At 35.6% G+C, this 23,144-nt stretch overlaps 3 protein-coding genes across 4 annotated transcripts; all 3 read right to left on the reverse strand.

Annotated features, from left to right (window-relative positions):
- Positions 1 to 812: 812 nt before the first annotated feature.
- Positions 813 to 13,233, reverse strand: LOC111402525 (pentatricopeptide repeat-containing protein At4g21705, mitochondrial). 2 transcript variants are annotated; one of them, XR_002704294.1, is made up of 4 exons: positions 12,795 to 12,862; positions 2,824 to 2,869; positions 1,123 to 1,352; positions 813 to 1,047 (listed from the first exon to the last, which is right to left on the reverse strand). XR_002704294.1 is itself a non-coding variant. In XM_023030900.1 (2 exons), exons 1-2 carry the CDS (start codon positions 13,134 to 13,136, stop codon positions 10,770 to 10,772), a joined length of 1,569 nt encoding a protein of 522 aa, XP_022886668.1. In that variant the 5' UTR covers positions 13,137 to 13,233; the 3' UTR covers positions 9,705 to 10,769. The 2 variants fall into 2 exon arrangements, 1 of the variants encoding a protein (XP_022886668.1); XM_023030900.1 differs by lacking the exons at positions 813 to 1,047; positions 1,123 to 1,352; positions 2,824 to 2,869 and adding an exon at positions 9,705 to 11,996 and having other exon boundaries at positions 12,795 to 13,233.
- Positions 13,234 to 14,782: 1,549 nt separating this feature from the next.
- LOC111402527 (thioredoxin 1) lies at positions 14,783 to 17,936 on the reverse strand. The gene is made up of 2 exons (XM_023030902.1): positions 17,592 to 17,936; positions 14,783 to 15,318 (listed from the first exon to the last, which is right to left on the reverse strand). The coding sequence occupies exons 1-2, from the start codon at positions 17,821 to 17,823 to the stop codon at positions 15,005 to 15,007; spliced, it is 546 nt and encodes a 181-aa protein (XP_022886670.1). The 5' UTR covers positions 17,824 to 17,936; the 3' UTR covers positions 14,783 to 15,004.
- Positions 17,937 to 18,474: 538 nt separating this feature from the next.
- Positions 18,475 to 22,928, reverse strand: LOC111402526 (3-deoxy-manno-octulosonate cytidylyltransferase, mitochondrial). Its single transcript, XM_023030901.1, has 8 exons — positions 22,544 to 22,928; positions 21,976 to 22,021; positions 21,769 to 21,855; positions 21,555 to 21,679; positions 20,408 to 20,547; positions 20,258 to 20,309; positions 19,395 to 19,505; positions 18,475 to 18,822 (listed from the first exon to the last, which is right to left on the reverse strand). Exons 1-8 carry the CDS (start codon positions 22,793 to 22,795, stop codon positions 18,730 to 18,732), a joined length of 906 nt encoding a protein of 301 aa, XP_022886669.1. The 5' UTR covers positions 22,796 to 22,928; the 3' UTR covers positions 18,475 to 18,729.
- Between the last annotated feature and the right edge of the window lie 216 nt (positions 22,929 to 23,144).

A 23,144-nucleotide genomic window follows, 5' to 3' on the forward strand; every position in this document is an offset into this window, starting at 1 on the left:
AAATATATAAAATTTTATTCTAATATATTACAACGAATATGTACAAAACAAGTAACAAGCAAGCTGCTAGTGGGATAAATAAGCTGCGCTAGGAAGCCGTTTGCAAATTGGAAAATCATGGCTTCCACTAAATTAGTGTCGTAATTATTATTTTACGTAAACAGTAAGGCAGTAATTATATATTACATATAATCTAAATCCAAATAAATAATGTAAATTGCCGCGTTTAATAATGGACTGCAAAAGGGACAGTGTTTGTTTGAAAAATTCCAATTGGTGGGCCCTCTGTTTTTCTCGTACACCGAGGGTGGCTCCTTGGAATGCGTAGTTGTGGGCTTATGCAGCCCATTTTTTGGACCATTAACAACTATTTAAAGGTCAAATTCCAAATCAAAATGTCTCCTTTTTTTCTTTTTTTATTGCCCGTAGATCGTTTGCTTTAACTTTTATTATATTCAAAGGACTTATCGTTATCTCAATTTAATGAATATTAGCCCCCGTTTGAACACCATTATTTTGAATTATAATGTTTGGAATAATATTTTTTTGAAAAATGGATTGTTGAAAAAGAAAGAAAATTTTTTCATTTACGTATAATATTATTTTATTGAAAAATATGTGATTGAAAGTAAGAGAGAGAAATTTAATTTAATTTCATAAATTTTAATGGATGCCAAACTGGTGCTAATAAGAAGTCTTCCACTTTCTTTAATTGTCATTTTCACGACTTAATTATGTTCCGTGTACCATATACTACCTACAACACAATGCACAAAGAGCAGCAAAAAGTGGTAAGCAAACACAATTCTCTTTCTTTGTTGATGATCAAGTTGGGCAAAAGGGCCGCCACCTTTTCTATCGCAGGCTCCCAACTCAAGAATTCCGAGCACAAGTAAGATCTAATAGAGGAGATTACAGATCGAGAATCTGAACGGAAGGTCACATAAATCTTACAAAAATTCTAAAAGATAGTAACATGAGATGAATAATACACTAAAGTTACATAGCAAAATCTGGATCCAATCTTCTCTGAATAGTAGCTGCAGCCTGTCGATTAAAACTAGTTAATACTACTACATGGGATGAAAATCGACTTGCAGATCTTTTCAAGATTATCCTCACCTCAAAGTTGCCAAGCTTGTAGCCATCTCTTCGTTGAGTCGGGCTTGTTCTTTCCTTGCTTGAGCCTGGCATCCAATCTAGTAAACAAAACCGATTAATTGGCATTGTATTGTCTAGAAAATGAGTTCTTATTGCTCATGCAGAAGAATTCCATTCCACTCTGCATCTCCCGCTTCAAAGCTTCCACTTGTTCTTCCTTCCGTCTTTCACTTTCTCACAAAAGTTCTAGCCTGCAAAGGGGCTAAAAAATTAGAAACCCGCAGAACTGAAATCAGCAACAAATAGTGTTTCTAGTACAGTAAAGCAAATATGCGGGTCGTTTTCATTGATAACTGTCTAGATTCTGTGATTGGATACCGTCCTGGTCAAAAAGTTATCCAAAGCAATATATCTTGCCATTGCCAACATAGAGATTAGCAGCATCTCAAAGAAAATATTGAATATTGTGTGTGCATGAGTGCAGGTGGCTGTGGCATTATTTATACCAAGACAGTTTGAACAGAGAAATGAGTAAAAACAAAATCCAAAGTACCAGTTGTGTCTAGCCCATTTTTTAGTTGCACTAGCAGGGGACATTTGTAATTCTTGCCTAGAATATTAGACACGTCTTCAAGTTAGGCATGGACACGATAATGATCACTCAAACCAAACCAATAAATGCATTGTACCGTTTGATTTGTCTTCGCTCTTTCAACCAACCAAATCTTTATCATAGTGAAGATGTTCTACTATCTCACGAATGCATCTTTTAGAGTCCAAGTGAAAAACTTTTATGGCTATAGCTCTAAATTCTGGTTCTAAAATGAACTCGATTAGAGTTGCCTGAATCAAAGGAATGAAAGAATTTTCTAAAGATGTACCTATGAATGACGAGACAAATCTATGAATGATCAAAGCAAAGCAAGTATGCAACATGCACTAAAAGCCTAAACCAATCTTCATTGCTCTTCATCATCGTTAAATACAGTACGTTATGTGTCTGAAACTTTCTTGAAACCTCTTTCTATTTCCTTCTCCATTTTATGCTGGTTAAGCATCAAGGTCATAATATCAGCAACCATTAATGACAAAAAAATGGAAAAGACTCTTGACTTAAAAAATTATGCGACTGACTAAGCACTTGAGAATATCTCTACATTACTACATCCTTGAGGTAGCAAGTCATATTGAAACTGCAAAGATTATCCTCTCAAAGACGAGCCTTTTGTATCACTTTTTTCCTATTTCAATATTATAAGTTGGACATAAAACACCCAGGTAGACATGACATGCTACATACATGCTTATGCATATTAATCTACGAAAACCAATACATATATGCATCTGAATCAAATCCACTACCACCCTAGAAAACTAAATAACAATAGTGATGATAACGATATAGAGAAACATGCTAGGAAATAAGAAGAGGAAACAAGATATAAGATGTATGAATTGACTAAAATTTTAGATGGAATGGTAGTCGTGCTGTGATCTTCCACGAACTTGAGCATCATATATGATTTGAAGTTACAACACAACAAAGACTGAGGATGAACACCAAGTTAATATAAATTATTTATAATATTGCCACTAATGCAATTGATGCATAAAAATATAAAAAACTTAAGTAAGGAAATGTGCTCGACAAGTGTCACAAGGGCACAATGCATCAATTTGCTAAAGAATAAAGGTAAATTAAATGGGTCAAAATGGAAAAACCTGTTTAACTTCTGCTAACCATGAGGTAAACTCGGGCCTTCTATTCCTACAAGAAACCAAGGCAATCAAACAAAAGTGTATGAGAAGTAGTGCAACCATTTCTAAGTAAACTGACTTGGAACAAACACACAAGGAATTAATTATCTGCATTCAAACTGCATTCACCACGGGACCAAAAGTCCAGTCTTTTGAGCTCACTAAAAGGTAAGTGCAAAACTAAATTCCTAGTTCAAATCTCACCATAGTAGTCATTGAAGCTAAGGAAACTAGTGAAAGACTGACAGATACAAGCCATGAATCATCGTCAAGGGATCCACCGTTAACACATGGTAAGGATTATCAGGTCATTGCACCGATGGCAAAGATGAATACAGAACAGGCCTTACTATCTTCGGCTTCCAATCTCAGATGGTCAATGTATCAACTAAATGTAAATCTTTTCACACAGAGAGCAGGAGGAAAAATATTTGTGGACCCACCACTAGAATTTGGAGCAGAACTTAGAAGGCTTGCATATTTGAATAAATCCATGTACGGCTTGGTACAGTCACCACAAACACGGATGGCAAAGGTAAGACCTCTGTTCTGTTTGAAGACCTCTGTTCTGTTTGTCTATGTTTAAAATAGGGAAGACTTTAAACATGCAGTTAAAAGAATTAAAAATTTTGAGGTTAAGTATATTATGTATTATAAGCCTAAGAGGTAATATTAGAGATCAACAAGCTTCTTGAAACTTGCAGAATACAGTCTTGCCCCTTCACCACCCACCCTTCCCACCTGGATGATATCATTGCCCCAGACAGCATGGATATTAGAATCCTACAAAACCATAATACACAGGCTAATGGTTACTACTTTTAAGTACGCATGAGATTGAAAGATGCACTATCACACTTCCCACCAGGATGATATCATGGTCTTAGACAGCAAGGTATCAGCATCCAACTAAACCCTAAAGTAAAAGCATCCAATTCACTACTTTTTGGTTATGCATGAGACCTAAAGGTACACTATGAAACCCAATGTAAATGGAATGGTGTGATGCCACAGAATCACCAAGTGATCCTCCATCAAAATCCAATCTTTGTTCAGCTGTAGCGAAGGTGGGATTGTGGTTGGCAGAGGCACTGAACTTGTTCATGATGTAGTGCACTTTCACAAAATTTCCAATCTTTATCACTTGTGAAATATGCCCTTTCAAAGTAACAATTGAACCAAAATTTCCAATATCAAAACAACCTGACTCCACTCCCCAGTACTGTAATTTTTTACAAAATTTTAAATTATCATATACAGAATAATTTCCACCCATCCTTACATGTAATCATTAACCATCCATGGAAAATTATAGTATTTTCATAGTCTTCATAATTTATGCACATAAGTACAATTCTTGAAGGAAAGAAAAAAGGACAACAAGCAACGTCAATAACACAATTTCACAGGAAAGTGAAAAAGTAGCAACATACCACATATCAATTTTTCTAATAATGCCAAATTTTCCCTAAGAATTAGTAACAGCAGCTTTCTTCCCTTTCCCTTTCTTTTCATCCTTCCATTTCCTCAACTTTTTCTTCTCTTCTATTCTCTTCTCTTCTCTTCTTCTTCTTCTCCATTTCATTCTCCCTCCTCCACCTTTCCTTCTTCTTCTCTAGCCTCTTTCTCTCCTTCCTCCGCCTTCTTTCCTCCTTCGAACCCGAGTAATACAAACTACCCAACTCCGATTCTGACTCCAAATCACTAGAATCATCATAATCAGACGAAAAAGAGTAGGTCTCACTATCTCTTGACCATTTTCTCTAGGGGCTGGAGGTTCAAGTTTTATTCTTCTTCTTTGTTTGTTTTCTGCTGCCCCCTATAAGAAATTGCTAAAGAAAGGAAATAAAATAACAGGATTGATAGAATTTTCTTGTAGTATTCATTCACTTGTATCTATAGTGTACAATTCGATAGGTATTTATCAAGAAAACAAAAAGAATATTCCATAACTAATCAATTACAACTAGCTGGGCAAAAACAAGAAAGAAAAGAGCTATACAAAAAAATGAAAACCGCATAACAGAATGCCAGGTAATCAATTAGATTCCCTAGCCTCCTCCTTTAGTTTCCAGAAGCTTTTGTGATTGTGCTTCCAAAGAGCTACTATCCAACTCATCATCCATGTAGACTAATGATGTGTGCTGGGATTGCTGACTTACATTTTCTAATAGCCTCCGCAAGATGGAGAGTAGATATCCTCTACTTCTATCTTGAGTAGATGAGAATAGAGGGTTAGAGAACAAAATGCCTCAGTCAAAAGATCTGCAATTTGCAGACCATTACTGACATGTTCTGTGACTATGCTCCCATTTTGAATCTTGTCTCAAATGAGATGGCAATCAAGATCAACGCGCTTGGTTCTCTCATAAAAGACAGGATTTGAAGCTATGTGGAGTGCAGCCTTCTTATCACAAACATAGTTGCTGCTTGTGGATATTCGACTTGTAAGTTATGAAGAAGATATCTTATCTAAGTCAATTCGCAACACAGATTTGCCATTGTCCAATATTCTGCCTCCACAGAAGATCTGGATACAACTCCTTGCTTCTTAGACCTCCAAGACGCCAAAGAAGACCCTATAAAAACACAATATCCAATAACAAATCTCCTTGTATCCTAGTAAGCCCCACGAACCGAACTACAATAACCTATCAATTGCAAAGCTAATTGTGAAGAGTAGAGTAGGCCCTGCCCCAGTGCACTTTTGATGTATCTTAAGACTTTTTGAGCCGTATTAAGATGAGGTAACCTTGGACTATCCATAGATTGACTTAATAATTACATTGAATATGCCAGGTCTTGTAATAGTTAAATACAAAAGTCTCCCAATCAGCCTTCTGTAAATTGATGGTTCAGGGATAAGCTCTCCATGGTCTTTAGAAAGTTCCAGATTTTGATCAAGTGGAATACACGCTGGTGCAACACCAATTTTACCTCCATCTGTCAAAATATCTGGTGCATACTTCCTTTGGCGTATGTGTATGCCTCTATCTGACCTTGCTACCTCAATCCCAAGGAAAAATTTCAACTGCCCCAAATCTTTGATTCTGAATTTATCATGCAGAGAAGCTTTGAGAGCATTGATAAAGTCTAAATAACTAACTGCCATGATGATATCATCAACATATACTAAAATGGCAGTGAAAGAATTTTTTATGGTCTTTGTAAATAGGCTGTAATCTACCTTAGATTGTGTGTAATCTACCTTAGACAACATAGAATACCATTGCCTAGACGCTTGTTTAAGACCATATAGGTTTTCCTTCAACTTATAGACCTTTGATCCATTAGCACTGGAATATCCCGGAGGTAGCTGTATATAAACTTCTTCCTCTAAACCATCATATAAGAAGGCATTGTTTACGTCAAACTTGTATAGATGCCATCCTTTAATGGCTGCCACTGCTAATAAAGTTCTAACAGTAACCAATTTTGCCACGAGAAAACGCTTCATCATCAGGTCCTTGCTATGTATAGCCATTAGTAACTAGTCTAGCTTTGTATCTCTCTATGGTTCCATCTGCATTGGACTTTATCTTATACACCCATTTGCAACCTATAGCTTCTTTATCGGGGGCAGATCAATGATAAGCCAAGTGTCATTCAATTCAAGAGCATTTATTTCAGCTTTCATGGCACTACACCACTTAGGTAATTCTAAAGCTTCCTTAAAGTTTCTTAGTTCTGTGTGCGCGCTAAGGGAAACAACAAATGCTTTGTGAGGAGTGGACAATTTATGATAAGACAGAGTAGCTTCTAAAGGAAAGGGCTTACCTGGTGAAATGTTGACCTTTTCCTTGTCCAAGTCTTGTAATGGGGGAGTGCAGCTGCTTGTTGACAAATAAAATCTTGTAAATGTGCAGGAGTTCTTCTAATTCTATTTGATCTTTGAAGAAGAGGCTCATCCAAGGACTGGTTTTGAAAAGATTCAATGTTGTCTTTTGAGGTATGTGGAGGGTAAGGTAGATTGGGATTTGGTTCAGGCAAAGATGCTGAAGTGCTAGTTGCATATGGAAGAAAAACTAGTTGTTGCCTCAGTTTGATCTGAAATCCCTGCAAAATTGATGAGAGTCGAATTTGAGTTATTGGTCTGCTCAGATTCTGAATTATTTATTGCTGATTCATGGGAATCTAAGATAGTGATAATGGGACTTTAAGAAATCGAGTTTTGAATTGGATTTGAATCACAGTCAACATTATTATCAATTCTTTATTTAAAGGGAAAAACATTTTCATGAAAAATCATATTTCTTGATGTGAAAACTTTTCTTGTTTCTAAATCCATCAATTTGTACCCCTTGACTCCAAAAGGATACCCAAGAATATGAATTTTCTAGCCATAGAATCAAACTTATGTCCCTCATTTACCAAAGTGGTTGTAAAGGCAAGATACCTGAAGACCTTAAGGTGACTGTAGATTAGTTTGGACCAAAAAAGCATTTCAAAAGGGGTTTTGTGGTCCAACAGAAGTGTAGGGGTTCTGTTTATGAGGTATACAACAATGAGGACACAGTCACTCCAATATTTCGAAGGCATTCCACTCTGAAATTTTAAAGCTCGGGCCACATTTAGTATATGCCCGTGTTTTCTTTCGACAATGGCATTTTGTTGTGGTGTTTCCGCATATGTTCTTTGGTGAATGATCTCCTTTTGCATATAAAATCGTTTCATGTCAAATTCTCCACCATTGTCTAATATGATGACTTTAATTTTAGTTTCTAATTGAGTTTCAATCATGGAGCAAAAACCTTGTAAACTAGTACTTCTTGCATTAGATTTCAATTTCAATGCATGTACCCAATTACATCTACTAAAATCATCCACTTTAGCTAGAAAATATCAAAAACCATCATAACTGATTTCACTACATGGACCCATAGATCACAATGTATGAGATCAAAACACTTTTTTTTTTTTTTTTTAATTTATGTTTACTAAGAGAGAATGGTAGTTTCTGCAGTTTAGCAATAAGGCAGACTAGATATGGCCTTTTTGTAGCTTTAGAGGTATGTTTTGGTAGTTCTATTTTGGAATAGGTAGAGTGTCCTAAACCTATAGTGCCAAAGATCAAATCTTCAGCACCATTAGAATCAGTAGAAGCAGACATGGGCATTTTGTGGGTTGACTAAGCTAACTTTTTGGCCAAAGCATGTGGAGAAACTTCCTATAGCAGCAAGTGATACAAGCCTTGCTTTACTTCACGCATTCCAATCGTTTTCGAAGTTAAAAGGTCATGTATGAAGTATAAATCAGAGAAGAAGATGAGACAAGAATTCATGGTTTGTGTTATTTTCCTGGCTGATATAAGACCGAAAGAAAATGAAGGAACACAAAGCACATTGTCAAGAATCTAAGACTGAAAATTTGACTGTCCCATTATAAATGACTGGGACAACCTCACCATTAGGTAGAGCAACAGAATAAGAAACCTCGGCTTTGATTTTGGAAAAAAAAAAAATTTTGAAGAAATTGCCCCTATATCTAAGATCTAAGGAACAACATAAGAATTAGACAGTTTGGTGCTATGAACAAAAAGGCATAGAGATATACCAAAAACTTTTGGGATGTTACTATCATTGGAATGGGATGGAATAATGGAATGAACTTGATTTGCTGAGGCTGTGTAGGTTTGAGAGCTTTGTGGTTTTAGCAGAGCCATAAGCTGAGCATATTGCTCTTGAGTTAAGAGACATTTGATTCTTATCACTTACCTGCTCTTGGCCAGTAGATACAAGCACAGTGGTTTGATTAGCATAGGATGCTGGCGACTTGTTTCGATTTTCTAACTTATGGCCTGGTAGATAGCCATGTAACTTGAAGCATTTATTCGTGGGATGGCCTAGCATTTGACAGTAAGAGCAAGTTGGCTTGTTTGGATTAGCTTTGAAACAACTTTCAAGGGAATGACCGGCTATCCTACAGTAGGTACAGTAATACTTGTCCTTTTGTCCAGATCAGCTCCTCCCTCTATCTCTAAAATTTTCTTTCGCCAGAAGTGCTATAGAATCAGTAACAGTAACATCAGAAGAAATATGCCTTCTCTTTTCTTCTTGTTGTATGATCGCATGTACATCATTCAGAATTGGGAAATGTTTAATCAATAGAATTTGGGCCTTGAGAGCCTTATAAGAATCATTCAATCCCATTAAGAATTTCATAACCCAATCTCTTTGTTGGTCACTGATCACAGTCTTTAAAACCCCACAAGAACAGTTGGGTATCGACTCATAATTCATCAATTCTTCCAAAAGAGTTTTGAGCTTGGAAAAATGGACACTTACATCTTGATTTTGGACAAGAGCTGTTACACCTTGCTGGATTTCATATATTCTAGGAGCATTTCACTGTGCAAAACGTTGCTCTAACTCGATCTATAGCTGGTGGGTTGTTTCTGCGTATACGGTACTACATTTAATATCTAATGACATAGTGTTTTGAAGCCAAGTGATTACAATGTCATTGCATCGCCAGCAATGCTCTATCAGGATAACGCTTGGATCAGCTGGCTCACAAATGCACCCGTCGATGACACCCAGCTTGTTTTAAACCCTAAGTGCTCTTTTCATGGACCTTGCCCAAGAATACTAGTTGCTTGCGTCGAGCTAATGAGTGACCAATATGGCACTACTGCCATTACTGGTGCCAAAGTAGTGGGGTCTATTTGGTGATGTAGGGTAGCAGATGCAGCTCCCGATTCACTATATGAGCTTAGGTTCGTATTTGGACTTGGATTTGGAGGAGGATTGAGTAGTGTTTGGATTTACAGAATCAATTTCTGCCATTGAGGCTCAAATACCATATAAGAAATTGCTAAAGAAAAGAAATAAAATAACAGGATTGAGAGAATTTTCTTGTAGTATTCACTCACTTGTATCTATAGTGTACAATTCAATCAGTAATTATCAGGAAAACAGAAAGAATATTCCATAACTAGTTAGTTACAACTAGTTGGGTGAAAACAAAGGAAAGGAGCTATACAAAAAAAATGAAAACCGCATAACAAAATGATAGGTAACTAGTTAGATTATCTACCCTCTTCCTTTATCTCCCAGAAACTTCTGTGCTTGTGCTTCCAAAGAGCTACTATCCAGCTCATCATCCATGTAAACTAGTGATGCCTGCTGGGATTGCTGACTTACATCTTCTGATACACTCGGATTTTCTAGGTTCTTCAAAATCTACATTTTTTGACACCCTCGAATTTTCTAGGTTCTTCATCGAATTCTGAGTCTAAACCTAGATCGGGTTCCGAATCGTATTTGTAGTAGACACGTCTATTGGATGGAGATGCTCTACTTTTATCTCCAGGAGCTTCTTTTCGATCCCTCGCCATAGTGTGAGCTATCGCTCGTCGAAGAGAATTTGTGTGGACTCAAGCCGCCTATCCTTAAAATCGCATTCTAAATAGGTCGAAACGCTTTTCAAAAGTATTCCTTCACCACGACTTCAGTTAGAATTTATTGTTTCACACTTCTGTTCATTGGACTGGAAAAAGTACACTACACTGATCATACTGTGAGCCCATGTTTGGCTACTGTTAATTTCAAATCACATTTTTCTTTTATAATTTCTTTAGTAAGACAGTAAGAACTCTTCACAATTACAAAATAATCTCGAAAGATACAAAATTGAAATGAAAAACACTAAACTGTAAAGACATTAAAAAGGCATAATCATGCCAACAAGAGAAAAAAAAAATGTGAAGAAAATTCAGCTGTGCAAAGCGCATAGTGATGCTGCATGCCTTATGCTCCCATGTTTGTGTGTGATGCATTACACAGTTTTGATTTTTGATGAAACTGAAAGTATCTCATGTCTCTCGGATAAATATTCTAAACTGAAGACAATCAAACACGCCGATATAACCAAACAAGACGTGTCTGAAATCACGATTCAATAACATCCCTTCATCCTAAGCTAAGAATCTTTTCTGTTTCTTCATCTGCGTCTATTTGATCAGCTTTCATGCTTTCCAAAATCGAATCTACTTCTCGCCCAACTCTTTTATTCACTTTTATTAAGGTGTGGTACATATGTCTATTTACTGGAGACACCGTCCTCAGTGACCTCAAGAAAGCTTCAACCTGTTCAGGATCTGCTTTTTCACCAAGCCAATTCAATATCCGTGTAATTATTGTGGGTTTTGGCATCCATCCTGTGTTTTCTTCTTTCACGGCGAGAGCTTCCTTCAAGCACTCAAAAGCCTTCTCCATATTGTCCTTATTCAAATACCCAGCAGTAATGATTGCCCAACTGTTTGGTGTTGGAGTCTTTGCCCTAGCCATAATATCTCGAAGCATTGTCTCAGCCTTCTCGATTAGACCTTTCTGACAGTACCCAATCAGGAGTATATTTGGCACTCTGAAATCATACATGCGACAAGAAGAATCCCAATCCTTTAGCAATGTCTCAGCCATCTCAAACTCACCGAGTTTCACTAAAGAACCTAGCATGGTTATGTAGTCTCTGTTAATTTGCTTTTTACATGCGTCCTTCTGCAAAACCCACAATCTCATCATCTCGTCCTTATTCCCAAGATGTGCGTATAATGAAATCAAGTGATTATAGCCCAATGCATCCTTATCGAGCTTTTCTTCTAGTTTCTTCAAATAATGAAGTGCTTTCTCCTTTTCATTAGCTTTTATAAGACAATATGCCATATTAGAATAAGTAGCCCAGTCAATGGAGATGTCAGGTTGGTTCCTTATTTCTTCCGCGAGCTTCTCCATTCCATTTAGATCAGATCTCTCTCCATACGATCTTATGCAAATTCTGTAACTGAAGTTGTTCGGGGCAATACCATTCCTCTTCATTTCTGACAGAACATCAGGAATTTTCTCGAGTTGGCCTGTCTTTTTGTATAGGGTCATGAGATTGTTGTACGCAAGAGATGAAGCATATCCTTTATCTTTCATCCTCTGCATATGGGTAAGGGTTTTGTCTAAGGAGCCTTCTCTGACATAACAGTTTAAGAGAGCACCATATGTCTTTTCATTTTTCTCTAGGTCACTCAGATTACCAAAGTATCTCTCCGCAGCTTCCCATCCATGGACCACACCAATAAGATCCAAATGCACAGCAAAATCACCCGGCGTAAATTCAAAGATATCTTTACAAGACATCCACTCAGAAATCTGCTGCCCCAAGCATCAACCAGCAGAAATTTAAAACACAAGTTATACACAGAAACTGAAACTGGACCAAGTATCACAGATTGAGTATGTCACAGTTGAAACAGGTGACAAGGTACACCAACAAAAAAAACAAGAAAAGAATATATAAGAGCACTTTCATAAAAAATTTATGATGTGAGTCTGGAGTTCAATTTTTCTTTTTCTTTTTTGGTGCTATTTAAATTTAGGAATGAAATATACGAGTTATACTTATAAAAGCTTTCATGGCCATAGTAATCTTCAATTTTTAGAACAAAAGTAGTTGTAATGTTTGGTCTGCTTACTCAATTTCATTACCGAACAACTCTAGACCGGCACTCCTTCGTTCTTAAGCCAGTTGCAGTTGATGCTAAAGTTAGAACCAATTAGGAGTTTCCATATCTCGATGTAGGGTACAAGTGTTTCAGAATCTCATAGTCGTGTAATTAGGAGAAATTTTAGCAATCTCATATGCGATAATGAAATCATTATCTTCTTCATCCATGGAATCAATCCAAAACCAAGGAAATGTTTTATGTAGTGTCTACACTTTTCCATCTTTATACCCTTAATTAACGAAGTAAATATTTTCTTAACAAATGCCAATTCCTCAGCGTATAAGAGGTTCGTGGGACTGATGTAAACGAAACACGATTCCGAATCGGCTTTGTCTATGAACAAGGAAGCCATAGAAGTACAGCTATCAATATCATGAAGATTTCAAAAGGACCCATAAATTCCAGTAACAAAGAAAAAAATAATGATAACTTAAAATCGAACCTGAAGGGCCTGAGAAAAACGTCTACGGCTTCGAAGATCCCGAATTATCCGCTGCAGCTCAAGATAATTAATCTTTCTACCCTCAGCGACCCACTGATCGAGCACCGGAACGATATGACCATCCTGTCTGATAGGGCTAATTCTGGAAAACAAATTTCTACTCCTTGAGGCTGAGAATTTTACATCAGTAGTAGGTGAAGCAGCAATTATTGTGCAGTAAGTTTCCAAGGACAAAGCTTTTCTGAGAAAAATGAGATTTCTAGTGTTTGAAAATGAATGTGATCTATTTAAGGTACTGAACATGGTGGGATTGGTAAAAATTTGTACTTTGCAATGCGACATGGAGAAGTAGTTTAGGGTTTGCAGATTTCTGTTAGGGTTTAGGGTTTTACAGCGAGCGGACAGTTTAATGACGATGACATGATCTGGGCAATTAAACAAGTTCTAAAAGGGTGTGTGTGATTGACTCATGAAAAATGTTTTTTATTTTTTTCGAGTGTTTGATTTACATTCTTTTTTTCATGAAAAATACTTTTCAAAAATTAGTCACGTAACTATATCTTTCTAAAAATAAGAAAAATATTTTCTTTGAAGAGGTACATATTTTTATTTTTCAAGTAATTCGTTTCTATCTTATTTACCGACCATTAAGATATTGAAAAGTATAATATTTTCTAAACTGAAAATTAAATCAATCACAAATTTAATTAATAATTTCTGTTTAAATAAATTTTATTGTTTCCATGTAAATTTAATATTTTTTGAAATCAAACACACGCTAAATGTTTTAAATTTTTTAATTAAAAATTAAGTAAATTATTTACGTGAAAGTTGAAAATTATTACTTTTTTCTTGACGATAAAAGACAAATACTTTAAGTAAATTTTAAAGTAAATAAATATTTTACATTTTCAATTAAATATAGTTACTTATTTATGTGACAGTTGAAAATGATTATCTTTTTTCTTCACAACAAAAAGTAAATACTTTGAGTAAATTCTAAAGTAAATAAATGTTTTACATTTTTTAATTAAGAAAAAGTAAATTATTTATGTGACAGTTAAAAATACTTAATTGTCTTTTTTCTTTTTCTTGAAGACAAAAAAATAAATACTTTTTAAAACGTTTACTCATACATGAACTAAATTTTACCTTAATGTTAAAAATGTTATCTAAAATGGTTGTCATCGTATTAAAAAATCACCCTTATATTTTAGTTTCTAAAATTATCGTGTATATTTACTATTTAGTTAAAAAAAACTTTCTGAGTTATTATTTCAGATGAATTATGTTATATGTACATAGCAATTTACATAATGATTTATCAATAGACAATGTGGCTGATTTTAATTGGATCAAATTCTCATCAATCAAATAACTTCCTCACCCACATTTTGACACATCGACATTATGTAAACAGCTATGTACAACAAGCATTTTCCATTTTCGATTTAGCATGTATACTTGCGTAAAATTGAAGATATTACATATAAGGTAAACTAAGATATTACATACAAGGTAGACTTGTACACCTGCAAACCTCGAGACGTAGTGATCAAACTTGAGTGTAATGAAAATCATGTCGAAGTATCTTAGTAATTCAACGATAGTTCGATACATTTTTGTGCTTAAAATTTGTGATGACTTTTATGTATTTCAATGTTTCGAATATCTATCGTTATACAGAGTTCAAGAATTGTCTTCATGCCTTTCTTGTTGGACACTGATTTTTCTTGTACTCGAAACACTTTGCCGAAACTCAATCCTTATCGAGTAGGAGCGACCAAAATAGATCAACTAGCATATGAATTGGTTCGATATAGTATTGCTTAACAGAAAAATCCTCTGGTTCGAATAAATCTAATATATCAGAGCTAATTGGACCGTGATCAATTGCAAATTATCCAATCAAATTCAGAAACGAGGCATTTCTGAATGATACAATTTTCGCTTCACTCAAATCAGCGTAAAGAGCAGAGAAAAACATATACAATAAAACCCAGTAGAGGAAAAATATACGAAGACAATATTAATAGGTACATTAATTTAAGAACTAACGTTATGTTGAAGAAAACGTGAAATACAGAAACATCAACTATACAGGAGCATATCATGTTGTCATATAGCCATTCTTGCCATGTCATGAGATAAATTAAAACAACAAAAGAGACAGCTTAACTCCCAGGAAAGACATTATTGTACTTACCAATCTACACAAATTTTTCTATGGAGGTTGTCAATGTGGATTCCGGAACTGCTCCAATAACTGCATCTTTCTTCTCCCCATTCTTGAAAATTAAAACAGTTGGAATGCTTCGGATTCCATAATCGCTAGCAATTGTAGGGCTCTCATCTGTGTTAACCTTGTAGCATTTAAGCTTTCCAGCATATTGCTTAGCCAGTTTATCAATGACCGGGTGGATCATGCGGCAAGGCCCACACCATGGTGCCCAAAATTCAACTAAAACAGGTAAATCGGACTCGAGTACAAGGGACTTCCACGCTGAATCCTTAATACCGGGCACTGCAGTTTGGATTAACAAACCACTATTATGATCACTACTTACGATCATAATAGCAAAGTTATCGCAAGAATGAATTGCTGAATATGTAAGTCACAAGCCATAACATATATATCGAAGTGCAAATCAAACAATACATAGCAATTACAAATTTACAGAAATGTTAAAAAAAGCAAAAAATGAACGGTGTATCATATAGATGCATCTTATTTTCCCTCATTGACATTCATCGTCATTTGGGTAAAGAAGAAGGGTAGACGTAGAATAATTACACTCGTTAAAACAGCAAGTTCATCAGATGATATACCCTCATCAGATAGTATATTACTTGGATGTAGGTCACATTAGCGGGTAGGTTATATAGGCTGTAATGAATTTGGTGGAGTTAGGTGGATATCCGGGCCGAGTTAGGTTTTATGCAATTTTGGCATATGGGCTAGGATTGCAGGAATATACACCCCTGGGCTTCTTTGGGTGGATTGAAATTGAGTGAAAATAACAAAGAAAAGGTGCCTGCAAATAAATTTTAATTTTCGACTTTTTTTATAAAGGCTGCTTCACATGTGAACAGTTCTGGCATACACAGAAACAAAAATGACAATTTTCTTTTTTTGGGTCAACTAATAACAATAAACAAAACAAAACAAAGCGGGAAACTTTTATGCTTTAATTTTATTCAATGATCAAAGGTAGTTTTTAAAAAGCAAGATCCTCTTTGTATAACGTCTAGACTAGATAAAATAAGGAAACCTAGTGTTTCCCACATAAGGAAACAAAATTATATTGCTTTAAAAAGTACAATAATTGAAAACCAAGAAAATAAAGTAAACTCTAATTAACTTAATTTATTCTACATCTGGAATAGACTCCTAACAATGCATCAAATATATTCTAAGAAACTACTAAGAGACTTCAAAGAAGGAAAAAGAAAATGCAAAATGAGACAAAAATCTTCTCCTGTATGGATTTCCTTTAAAAATGTCCAAACCAGTATCAAATATCCAGAATATCTAGTTGAAATTAATCCATATATTGCACCCAAAGAAAAGGAAAAAACAATAAATAAAGATGGAGACAAGGCAACTGAAGTAAAAGAGAAAATATTAATATACTCTGATTACATGTCATTTATGTCAATGTTCTTTCACCGTAACTACAAATTTGCAGGATCAGTTTCAACAGCATTAGAAACAATTACTTTGAACAGGTCATAAACGCACATTGATGCCTCATGATTACTGATTAAAGTACTTGGCAGGGAAACTAGGTGAGCAAGACTCATTCTTTCAACCAATCCAGACTCTTTCTTTCAACCAATCCCATGAGCGTGTAACCAGGGAGAAGAAAGATGTGGGGGGTACATTAAGGGATGGAATTCGCCCATGCTTATAAAGAAAGCTGGTACCAACCTAACTACCACATCTCTCAAGTTATTTATGTTCGTGTTGGCTAAGCATTTGCTGGCCTGTTTTGCAATTCTCTTTGAATAACTATACAAGCACAAAAAAATGAAAAAGGAAGCTTAGTAGTAATTTCTCAGCTTTTCCAGTGAAGTATTACTCAAAGACCACAATGGCAGTAAAGTGCATCCAAACAAAAGATCAGTAATAACTATTTGCTTTACATTCTAAGTTTAGGGCGCTGACGATGGACTTTAGAATTATTAACGTGTCCCTTAGATGATATATCACTGTAACTAGTAAATAAAATTTATTACCCTAGATCACTCAATATTTATTTTTGCCATCTATTTCAAAAAGAAAAGATTTGGACGCCAACATAACAAATAAACCTTCGCAATATAAGCAGAAATTTGCAGTCTGACATAAAACATTAGCAAAACTTGTTTGGAATGTCAAGCCATTTCGAGTAGATGTCGGCATTTCCTAAAGAAAGCAATTGCAGTAGAAGTAGCCCCTGGGGCACTAACTCGAAATTGAATATCACCCAAGTAGCACTGTATTCAGAGTTTAGAGTTGGTAGTGTGGGGAAATAGTTCCAAATTCAAAAGAAACTTTTTGGAGCTTCAGTTACATGCCATTTTTTAGGGAAGTATAACAAATCTATCAATTCCATTAAGAAACAATTTCCGGCATTTTTTTAAAGTAAATTCCAGCCAAAGTATTGTCCGTTGAACGAGTCATAGGTTACATCTCATTATAAGTAAAATTGACATCACTAACGTATAATTAAATACACAATCTAAAAGTATCGAGCGCTGAAACAAAACATAACGAAAAAGGGAACAAACAAACAAAAAAATACTAATACAAACCTTCATCAGCTGTCTTTTGTGCCTCGCAGACGATTCGACTACCACGGCATGGTAGTTTTGAACGTAAACTCAGCGATGCGGATGATCGAGCCAGATGGATCTTCAGGCCTCTAAACTCGGGTAATTTGATGGAGCTTCGGCGAGAAAAGGAACCTCTGGTTACCGGAGCCAATGAGGCGGACTGGAGAGCGGAGGCGCGCGGGACAGTTAGGGTTTCCAATACACCAGCCATAGCGTAAGAAATCAAAATTCTCGTGCAGAGAGATTTCGCGTATGGATAATTGGGTTGGGACTTGGGAGCGTGGTGCAGCGAAATTTGTTTGGTTTAGGGATATGTTTGGGAGGATTAGATGATGAATGGATGAGAAGTAGTTACAATCTATTATTGGGGCCCACATTCTAATTAGAGGCATGTTTGGGAACACGACCGGTTTTGTTCGATTTGGTTATCGGTTTCGAAAATAATCGGAAACTTACTGAAACTTTACACATAAATCATCAGTTCCAAATGTAATTATAGAATCAAAGCAAATCATTATAAAAGTTCCATATTGATATCGAGAGAATTTACATAAATATAGACTTTTATTTGATAAATGATTGAACAAACATGTTAAAATGGTTTGTTTCGAGTTTTCAATTTCCAGATAGTAGAATCGAGAACTTGACTTTCAATTCTTAATTAAATAAAAAGGTAAACCCTAACCTTAAGAGTCCCCCACCACCCCTGCCCTGGAGCATCGTGAGGGAGGTAAATAGAATCTTTTTCTGGTTAGTCACTCGGTACTTTCGTCCACCCGCACATATACCCGAGCATGACCCATTTTGAGGTGGTTTGAATCTTGTCCGTGTAAAGTAAAAATTCTATTGTAAAGAACTCAGATATAACAAAGATGCGTCGACTATGGTTGGATTAGGCAAAGGACACACATCTCGAGTTCGGAAAATGATACTCCTCTTACAGACTATACAAGCCTGTTTACACCTAAAGAACGCATTTTACACACATTACAGTCACCATGTACATTATTCTACTAAATGAAGATGACTCACAATACATAAATTGGATCCCTGTGTTGATCTCAACTGTGGGTATTCCCATAAGATCCCTCTGCAATGCGCAATGGCATTGAAGGAGCTAAGATAAGTTTTTCTCTTGCATATAACGTTCAATTTTCTCTACATCTTCTGGGGTATCAACACCATGGGCCTCATGGTCGACTTTAATTACCTGCACAGGAACAAGAATGGAAAAAATATTTAGACAACTTGATTTTTTCAACTGTAAGAAACAACGAGTTTATATTTTCCATAAGTACAAAATTACGGTCACACCATGATGATGATCTAAAGAAGCAGAGTAAGTGTTCAATAGTTAGAAGACTAAAGGAAATCTTGCTAAAAACAGGTACGAAATCACTTTGTTTCCTTGATGTTCATCTTCTACCGTTATGGTTATACAATTATCTGAGTAATACAACTATTGCATGTTACTTATATAAACATATTCAGCAGTGAAGCATTTATGAGTTTAGGAGGATTAAGAAAATTAAGTCAACTGACGTCTTGGACTTAGTGATCATACGAGGAGAGTGCACAAAATGCAATGTCATACAAGTTACAACATGCTTGGGTGTACTAAAAAGTAAAGTCTAATTACCTTTTTAAGTTACTTGTGCAAAATATGTTTAAATGGCATCTAAATTCAGTGGCAAGATCTTGGCACGTGCACAAGAAAATAAAGAACTGAGAAGAAAAGAGGGAATCAGTAAAAGGAATCATGACAGAAATTCTAATTGCAACCTTCATTTTGTATCCGTTTTCAAGGACTTTCAGCTGTTCAAGATCTTCTTCCAGTTGAAGTGGAGTTGGTGGCAGCTCTGGATATATCTCTAGGAACTTTGAATCAAGGCTCTATGCAAACATCCAAAACTTAGCATTATATACTGACAATTACAATCAACTATGACAATAATTTCTTGTCATGTTCTTGTCACATTCAAAATCGCTGCCCTCGAAGATAGGCAAACTCAATACCCTTTGTCAAAGTTTAATTCTTTAGTTATTATATAATCACAAATATTATTAACTGCGGCTACGATACAATTTTGACTTCGACATATGGAACAATTCACGGTTTTAAAAACCATATTTTCCTTTTTCACATCCTAATTCTTTAACTTGGTCCTATATATGCATAAATGCTTCTCAAGTAAATTATATATAATAATATAAATATAAACATAATATTAGAGATGTCAATTGAATTGGTCCATCAAAGTTCAATCATTTGATTCCATCTATCCCACAAGTTACGTTACTTGTCCAACTTATAATCTAAAAAGTAAATTCTCTTCAATTTTCATTTCAAACAGTAGTGGTAACACCTCAGGATTTCAACTTGAACAAGCAACAAGTGTTGTAATTGGTACAGGGAGTTCGAAATTGGTAAGTGAAACTTGTCCCGCTAAACTCAATGTTAATTTATGCATGCATGATTAAAAAAACCAAAATCGCGGGGAAAAAAAAAAAAAAAATCTATACAACAATAGGTGCCATGTAGAGGAGGAAAAAATGGCTTTAGAGAACCAACGTTGATATTTCAGGACATGATTATGGTACAGAAAGTATTAATGACGAATGCACCACAATTCTTTAATGGATACCTGAATCCCCAAATGAAGCAAGTATGGAAATTGTGGATTGACCTTTCCAGACCTATCTCAAATACATATAAACAAATGTCAATATCTAAAAAATAAAGCGTGTCTGAGAAATTCTTTCGCATACTGATTGCAAAGCAGAGAAACACTAACTTGTTGAATGGTATCAGTCCTCGTGAAAAATAAATTGCATATCCACGATTGTCCACCACGCACTTGACACGATTTGGATCAAATGCATCTTCAGATTTCAAAGAAGTAACCGCAGTGCTGAACACTGCATCTGGAGTAGCCTGCACAAGTTACAAATCTCATTTGAGTTGCATAAAGTGGTCATGAAACAAACACACGTAGAAACCCATTAAGAGTAGCATATTTTCCTACTTCGTAATAATTGTAATTCAGATTTTATTTTATTTTTTTATTAAATACCACAAATCTAGCAGTTAACGTTTGTATTATTATCTTATAAGAGAAGAGAAAGCTGATCAATGGTGCATCCAGATATTTTGATCCACTACAGTTGGCTTTATGGACATTTGTTTCCAAATTGTGATTCCATTCTACAAGAAGATAATGTTCAGAAAAGAAAAGTATTTAGTTCTCATTGCAATTCAAAAGTACCATGAGAAACCCACAAGAGTAGCCCAGAAAGAATCAACAACCCCAAGACCTGATACTCATGGGACCCTGAGGGTGCTCTGACAGGAAATATATGACCAAGGATTGGGTCAAATTGTTGACTCCATCATTGGGTTCAGGCATACCAATGAGACTTCCTTAACACCCTGGTACATATGGAACGCTAACCTTTTGGATTTAATTGAAAATAAATCTGGGAACTTGTCTATGCCATATAAATATTCAATCTCCTCATACACTAGCCTATTCTATGTTGAAACCATCATGCATACTTTTATTTTCACTTAGGTTAATAGCAGAGTGTGTGTGTGTCTACTATAAAGCGGTTATCCTTCCAACCAATGTGCAGTTGACCGCTATGAACTCCAAGTGTTATCTACATGCTTCAATATAGACCCGTGGATTTAGCACCACGAGTTGTAGATTGGCTTGGAGCGGTCATAAATGACATACCAAATAAATACTGTCAATGCGTCCACTGCTCATTGCAGGATCTAGGCATCACATTTTAGAGATGCTATTGACTGTTATCTTGATGGAGAGAAAAGATAAACAAATTAGAGCTCAACCTTTACTATCCCTATCTTTTCCATTTTTTTTTTATTTGCTATACCACTGAATTCATTAGCCAGGGAGTACATACGACATAAACAACTACCTGAAGAGCCTTTACTATGCCATCTATTATTTCAGGTTCAATAAGAGGTTCATCCCCCTGAATATTGACAACAATATCATACTTGTTCCCAAGCTTTTGATGTGCTTCATTACAACGCTCAGTGCCTAGAAAATTTATAAAAGCAAAAAATTAGCAATATATCCAACCAAGACAAGTTTCCATGATTTAAAGCAAATTGAAGGACTTATCTTACCATTTCGACATGATTCTGATGTCATTATCACATCAGCACCAAATCCTCTACAGCATTCTGCAATCTTATCATCATCCGTCGCCACAACTATATCAATAAATCAGCACCCAATTAGAAACCACAAAAACCAAAACTTTAACATAATTTTATTTGTATTTTTCTATCTATACATAAGCATATATGGAGCAAAATGAAGTGAAGCTCTACCAATATGATCCAATAAAGATGCCATTTTTGCCCTTTCCCATGTTCTCTGTAATTAAGAATTGAAAGGTGAATAATCATATTTCAATAACACTGTAGTCTCTACAATTCAAATATCCATTTCATTGTTCTAATTCGCCTTCTAGTCAACAAGAAAATTGCACATAAAATTGTATCTAATGTAAAGTAAATAGCTTGATAAAACCAACAAGGATAGATTAATTCTCTGTTTTCTAACAACAATGCAAATGAATAAAAATTCATGTATGATCTAAAAGCTTATGCCTTTGTAAAGTTGCCACATTTATTTATTTAAATTTGAGCTTCAAAAAGCGGCACACATACAGGTCGAATTCATTTTATCATCAGCATATCACTTGCACAAGTTTCACAAATTGGCGGAGGCAAATATGAACCCAGGTCTTTGGTCTAGTTCTATCACCATGTTAATTATCGCATCTAAATGCTTAACCCATTCCAAAATGGCTATATTTACAAATTTAAGTGTGATATTCAATAATTCAAATAATAAAAGCAGTTGTACGAGTAGAAGAAAAATAAGCAGAAATACTTGGATCATGGGCTTGCCAAGGATGTGAACGAGTGGTTTGCCTTGGAACCTAGAGGAAGCGAAACGGGCAGGTATGATCCCGACAACCCGGCTCCGGAACCTTCCGGATCGACGATAATACAAGTAGACGTGAGCACCAAGCGCCACCGCGGCGGCAGCCCCCACCGCCAGGCCGTGAATAATCCATGATTTGGTTGACACGGAGCTAGAGCCAGAGCTCGAATCGGAAGATGACGGCGTGCAGATCGGCATTTGGATACTTTGGCGAAGAGATTTTTTACGGATAACTGGACAAGAGAAGATTCAATCGCGCTTGCACTTGGATGTAGGTTCTATCGGTGAGTTAATTAAACGAGTGCCCACTCAACTTTATCCATGTTAGTACTACTTGCTCACACGATGTTGACTGAAATACTAATTAGTTTACCCATTCATCAGCATAGCAACTTTCACTCGTACAGGTGGACAAAAATATCTACGTGGCAATGAAAAAAATGATGTGGCATACAAAATGTGAAAAATCATAACCACATCATCAAAAATTTGTATTTCGTTAAAAATAATAATAATAATAATAATAATAAATAATAAATAAATAAAA

The sequence above is a fragment of the Olea europaea genome, chromosome 10 (assembly GCF_002742605.1).
Source record: "Olea europaea var. sylvestris chromosome 10, O_europaea_v1, whole genome shotgun sequence".
In the NCBI taxonomy this organism is placed as follows: Eukaryota; Viridiplantae; Streptophyta; class Magnoliopsida; order Lamiales; family Oleaceae; genus Olea; species Olea europaea.